This window comes from Rhinopithecus bieti, unplaced genomic scaffold, assembly GCF_001698545.2.
Source record: "Rhinopithecus bieti isolate Rb0 unplaced genomic scaffold, ASM169854v2 scaffold_30055, whole genome shotgun sequence".
NCBI classification, from domain to species: domain Eukaryota; kingdom Metazoa; phylum Chordata; class Mammalia; order Primates; family Cercopithecidae; genus Rhinopithecus; species Rhinopithecus bieti.
In genome coordinates this window covers 3005-9266 of record NW_016812879.1, presented here as the reverse complement: position 1 = coordinate 9266, position 6262 = coordinate 3005, and the positions used below count along the sequence as shown (strand labels likewise).

Genomic DNA, 6262 nt, shown 5'->3' with positions numbered 1-6262 from the left:
TTGAGTCTGAATCTCTGTTTCCCAGGCTGGAGTGCAGTGGTGTGATCTCGGCTCACTACAACCTCTGCCTCCTGGGTTCAAGCAATTCTGCCTCAGCCTTCCAAGTAGCTGGGACTGCAGGCGCCCGCCACCACACCCGGCTAATCTTTAAATTTTTAGTAGAGATGGGGTTTCACCATATTAGCCAGGCTGGTCTCGAACTCCTGACCTCATGACCCGCCCGTCTCAGTCTCCCAAAGTGCTGGCATTACAGGGGTGAGCCACCGTGCCTGGCAATAACGATTTTTTTTTTTTTTTTTTGAGACAGAGTTTTGCTCTTGTTGCCCAGGCTGGAGTGCAGTGGTACAATCTCAGCTCACGACAACCTCCACCTCCTGCGTTCAAGCAATTCTCCTGCCTCAGCCTCCCGAGTAACTGGGATTACAGGCGCCCACCACCACGCCTGGCTAATTTTGTATTTTAGTAGAGATGGGGTTTCACCATGTCGGCCAGGCTGGTCTCAAACTCCTGACTTCAGGTGATCCACCTGCCTTGGGCTCCCAAAGTGCTGGGATGACAGGCGTGAGCCACCGCACCCAACAATAATAAAAAATTTCAAAGCAAAATAAAGATTTATAAATTGTAAAATGCAGATGTAACAAATGAGTAATATTTACTGTATCAGTAAATATGAATAATAATAATGTGCTCACGGAGGTGGCTTGTGAGTGGTGTGAGCATTTCATGGTCAGAGATTGGCAGTCGGGTGACAGGATGGATTTTAACTCGAACATCACAGATGCAAACACTGAACACCCTGACGCGGGCAGCGCCTGCACCGTTGCCTCCTTCTCTGCACCTGTAAATGGGGTGAATAATTCCATCCCCTCCCGCTTCCACCTTCAGAAGGTTTTTTGTCAGCACAGAGGCAGTCTTCAGCGAGGAAGTGCTGGGAACGCCCTGGAGTAAACCCAGGAAGATGCCTGCAGTGGGTGCTGTGGCCCCTCCCCACCGCCCCTGCTGGGTCTCGGGCCATGCCCGCCTGCTGTGAACCCCTGCAGAGCACCACGTGCGAGCACTGGCTGGAGGTCTGCCTTTGATGTGGCTCTTGGGTCAGGGCCTGTGGTGCCTTCCACAGCGGAAATGGGGCGCCGCCTGGGGAGGGCGGGAGCAGCGTCCCGGGTGCCCCTGTGAGGATGAGCGGGGAGATGACTGGAGGGTCCTGAGGACCTCACCAGGGTGCCCCAGCCCGTCCGCTCCCATGAAGCGACACCCCAGCCCCAGGGCTGCAGCTGAGGGGTCGCTACTCTGGCTGGGCGAGGCTGGGCCCTTGGGGCAGGGGCCAGAGTGGCCTCAGGCTCTGTGAGATGCTAAAAGCACCAACTCCTCTGGGGCTAACTCGCATTGGGCCGTTTCACGCCCTGCCCTGGCCAGAAACCCCTCACCCCAGCGATGTGAAGTTCCTGCAGGCTCACTCAGTTTCCAGAACTTTTAATTATTGGAAAGTTCTCCCTGGTTCCGCCCCAAATCTGCCATGAACGTTGACAGCTGAGTTGCTGCCCCACACATGCTTTGGCTGAGAGCAGAGGGTGCCCTGTCCTCACTGAGCTGCTGACGTGGGGAGGGGTGAGGGGTGGGACCTAGTGGTGCCATCCATGGCCAGTGATTGAGGCAGAGGAGCCTCTGGAGGGGCAGGTCCTGGGGAAGCCCCGGACTCCTAGCGGGGAGGTCAGGTGGGGCCCTGGTGACCAGGACAGACTGTGGTGTTTTTTAACGTAAAGGAGATATGCTACGTGACAGACCCCAGGGTGCTGCGCACTGCCTGGTGGCAGGCGGGCCGTGGTGGGCGCTCACGCCCCTGCCACGTGCCCATCATGTGCCCGCCCTCAGTGGGAGGGGCTCCGAGGATGACTTTTAAAATGCAGGGAAAGGCTCCATTCTTCCCAGGACCTCAGCCCAACCCTGGCCCAGGGAGGCGGGAGACAGAGGCCAGGAGGGGCCAGAGGTGTTGAAATGTCCTGGGGACCTGAGCAGCCACCAGGGAAGAGGCAGGGAGGGAGCTGAGGACCAGGCTTGTCCACACTGGTTGTGAGATGCCTTGAGCCCAGAGGGTTGATGCCAGGAGGTATCTGGACTGGCTGGGTCATGCCTGGACTGACCTGTCCAGCCAGGGAGAGGGTGAGTGTGAGGGCAGAGCTGGGGTGCCCAGATGGACGGAGGCAGGCATGGGGATACCCAAGGCCCCTGGCAGCACCATGAGCTAAGCAGGACACCTGGAGGGGAGACCTGTGGGGACCTGGGGCCTCCAATGACCCCTTCCTGCTTCCTGGACAGGACTATGCCTGTGCAGGGATCCCAGAGAAGACTCCTGGGCTCCCTCAACTCCACCCCACAGCCACCCCAAGCTAGGGCTGGCTGCCAACCAGACAGGAGCCCGGTGCCTGGAGGTGTCCATCCCTGACGGGCTTTTCCTCAGCTTGGGGCTGGTGAGCTTGGTGGAGAACGTGCTGGTGGTGGCCGCCATTGCCAGGAACCGGAACCTCCACTCACCCATGTACTGCTTCATCTGCTGCCTGGCCCTGTCAGACCTGCTGGTGAGTGGGAGCAACATGCTGGAGACGGCCGTCATCCTCCTGCTGGAGGCCGGTGCACTGGCGGCCCGGGCTGCCGTGGTACAGCAACTGGACAATGTCATTGACGTGATCACCTGCAGCTCCATGCTGTCCAGCCTCTGCTTCCTGGGCGCCATTGCCGTGGACCGCTACATCTCCATCTTCTACGCACTGCGCTACCACAGCATTGTGACGTTGCCGCGGGCACGGCGAGTCGTCGCAGCCATCTGGGTGGCCAGTGTCCTCTTCAGCACGCTCTTCATTGCCTACTACAACCACGCGGCCGTCCTGCTGTGCCTTGTGGTCTTCTTCCTGGCCATGCTGGTACTCATGGCTGTGCTGTACATCCACATGCTGGCCCGGGCCTGCCAGCACGCCCAGGGCATTGCCCAGCTCCACAAGAGGCAGCGCCCGGCCCACCAGGGCGTTGGCCTCAAAGGCGCTGCCACCCTCACCATCCTGCTGGGTATTTTCTTCCTCTGCTGGGGCCCCTTCTTCCTGCATCTCACACTCATTGTCCTCTGCCCCCAGCACCCCACCTGCAGCTGCATTTTCAAGAACTTCAACCTCTTTCTCGCCCTCATCATCTGCAATGCCATCATTGACCCCCTCATCTACGCCTTCCGCAGCCAGGAGCTCCGCAGGACGCTCAAGAAGGTGCTGCTGTGCTCCTGGTGAGCACGGCACGGGCAGCTTTCAGCGTGCTGGGCAGAGGGAGGTGGTGATATCGTGTGGCCTGGTTTCTGTGTGACCCTGGGCAGTCCCTTACCTCCCTGGTCCCCATTTGTCAGAGGATGGACTGACCTCTGAAGGTGTTGAAGCACGGACTCTTCTGGGACCAGGGAGAGGGGTCCCTGCAAAACTCCAGGCAGGACTTCTCACCAGCAGTCGTGGGGAATGGAGGAGGACATGGGGAGGTTGTAAGGCCTCAGGCTTTGGGCACCAGGGGCCGACCTCAGGCTCCTGAAGAGACATTCTCCGCCCACTCCTGGGGTCCTCCACCTGCTCCAGTGGGCATCCACCCCACCCCATCTTTGCTGCCAACTCTCAGGACCTGTGCCCTCGTCAGCTGGGATGTGGAGGCTCTGGGTGGAAGAGTGTACCAAGAGCTACTCCCACAACAGCCCCAGGAGAAGCGACTTTGTGACCAGAAAGCTTCAGCCACAGTCATGCAACGGCTTCTGCAAAAGGAAGTGAAATCCCTGCCTCAGGCCAAGGGACCAGGTTTGCAGGAACCTCACAAGTGTTGTGGGGCTCAGTCCTCCTGAGCGCTGGTTCTAAGGCTCAGACTGGGAACTGAGGTCTCAGCCTGCTTTCCTGCAGCAGTCACCCAGGCAGACAGCCCTGGCAAATGCCTGACTCAGTGACCAGTGCCTGGGAGCACGGGGCCAGGAAAGTCTGGTAATAAATGTGACTCAGCATCACCCACCTTAGCCCCTTCCAGAAAGTGCTTGAAGTTTGCAGGTGGAGGAGTAGGGGAGGGGAAGGTGGGCAGGGATGAGAGTCAAGAGAGGGAAGAAAGGAGTCCTGGAAGACGTGGCTGCCTCCCCAGGTGAGGAAGCCACAGCCCCAGAGGCCCCGAATGCCTGGGGAGTGTGGAGGTCCCAACCAGGCTTGCGCTGACCCTGCTTCTCAGGTTGCTCTCCGTGCTTACAAACCCCAGCCTAGAGGAACGAGGAGCAGGTGCAGCAGGGCCCCAGCCCCTCCACTCTGACACTGTCCCAGCTGCAGGAGAGGTGGGTGCCCAGCCCTCCATGTGACCACAGGTGACCTCAGCCGGGACACTCTCCTTTGCTGGCCCTGGCCCTGAGTCCCTCCAGCCATGATGAGCCGTGAATGGGACCATCCCTGTTCACTCTGATATGCCTGGAAGGGGACTCAGTGCAGGCAAGCTGGGGGCTGGGTCTGCTGTCTGTCCAGCACTGCCATTCTGGGAGTGGGCAGGTGGGGTGGGGGTGGGGGGTGGTCTGTGTTGAGCTAGTCCTGGGAAGTGCTGGATGTGAGGCCTCTGAAGATGAGGATGAGGCAGAGGCCCAGCGGTGGACAAGTCCCTGGGAATCAGTGCTTGGGGATGAACTATGCTGCCTGGTGCTGGGGAGCAGTGGAGCCCCTGGGCCATCCCTTTGCTGAAACCTGGGCATCTCGCTGAAGAGACCAACTCCATTTCCTCTGCAGACGCTGAGCACTCAGTCACCCCCTTCCTGGAACAGGCTCAGTGGAGGCTGCAGGGCTGCCATCAGCCAACTCCTAGGCAGGCCCAGTCAGCAGCCCCCGGCCAGCCCCACCCCTGCGTCAGCTCCAGCCCTGACTGCCGGCCTCAGAACTGGGAGCTGCTTCCTGGCAGGGCCCGCCTGTGCTGGGAGACCGGACGGTGAGTCAGCCTTAAGCCTGGCACCAGAGCTCTCTGAGGATGGAGCAGGGGTTGGCTGGCCTGAGGCTGCAAAACTTTCCTCATGGAGACAGGCAGGCACCCAGACGCTCACCCGGGACTCCCTTGAACAAGGATAGGGAGGAACCCCAGGCAGCTAGATCCCAGCCACAGCCACTTGAGCACACTGTGGGGCAGGGAGGGGCATCTCTTGAGAACAAAAGATCCATTTCTCGACTTTTCAAATTGGAGAGCTTCTTGAGAGAAAAGAGAGAGACACGGACAAGGCCATGCCACCCACACAGTCCTGTGCACACAGACCGGACACAGGCGTCCACAGGAGGGTTTGCAGCTGCTCATTGTGTGAAGTGAATGCTGATTTGGGGGCGGGGGGTCGTCTGTGCATTGTGCACTGTCAGACCCTTCCTGAAGGATTTTTGTTACTGAAATATCAGAAGGTCCTTGTTATAAGGTAGTGTCACTGTAATATCTGGCCCAGGAGGAGGTCAGTGCTGTGCGGGCGAGTCCTTCCCTCCCTCCCTTCTTCTCTGACCAGTAGACGCATCTCCAGTTGTTCCCCTGAGGCCCCCCTGCAGCATTCTCCGACATCAGGGAGTGAGTCAGATAGAAGCCGCTGCCCACCCTCCCCCACCCTGGCCGGGTTCTTGCCTGGCTTGTGCGTCCTTGTGACAATTCCTGACACCGATGCGCACCGGGCAGTGGCACGTCCAAGTGCTGTGCGCGGCCGGGCCCACAAAGCTCCTTTGGCCTCTCACGGCAGCCCCTTGGGGCAGGGGACCAGGTGGCCACCCCCACTGCGGAAGCCGGCGACCCACGGAGCTCGCTGTCGGCCGCCGCCACCCCTTTGTGTCCGCGCCCTTCTGAGCTCTGATCGGACGCTTGTTTCTTCTCAGTGGGTTCAGGGCCTGCGCCAACCTTTACCTACCTCCCCCACCCAAAATCGGCAAAGCTCAGAGCACCTTGTCTGCCAAAAGACAGGGAGCTGGGAAGGTGCGGCTTGGTCCCGAAACCGGCGTGGGGATAAAGACCCTCCTTACAAAGCCGCAGGGTGGGGCTGTCGCAAGGGCGGAACCGACAGGGTAGCTGGGGGCGGGGTTCCCAGGGCCAAGAGGGGCTTCTATTGTCCTCCCTGGAGCCCGGCGCCCCCACAAGCAGCTCCTCTGGGAGGCAGCCCCTCCCTTCGAGTGCGCAGGGCCCCCAGACCGCGCCCGGCCCTGCGCTGGGGGACGCTTGGCTGCGGGAGGGGCGCCGCATTGCGCGCGGCGGGCGGGGACGCGCGGTG

At 60.3% G+C, this 6262-nt stretch overlaps 1 protein-coding gene across 1 annotated transcript; it reads left to right on the top strand.

The window, feature by feature from the left end:
- Nucleotides 1-2317: 2317 nt before the first annotated feature.
- MC1R (melanocortin 1 receptor) lies at nucleotides 2318-4032 on the top strand. Its single transcript, XM_017847085.1, is given in 2 exon segments — nucleotides 2318-2370; nucleotides 2372-4032. Coding segments are annotated over 2 exon segments (951 nt in total). The 3' UTR covers nucleotides 3270-4032.
- The last annotated feature ends 2230 nt before the right edge of the window (nucleotides 4033-6262 follow it).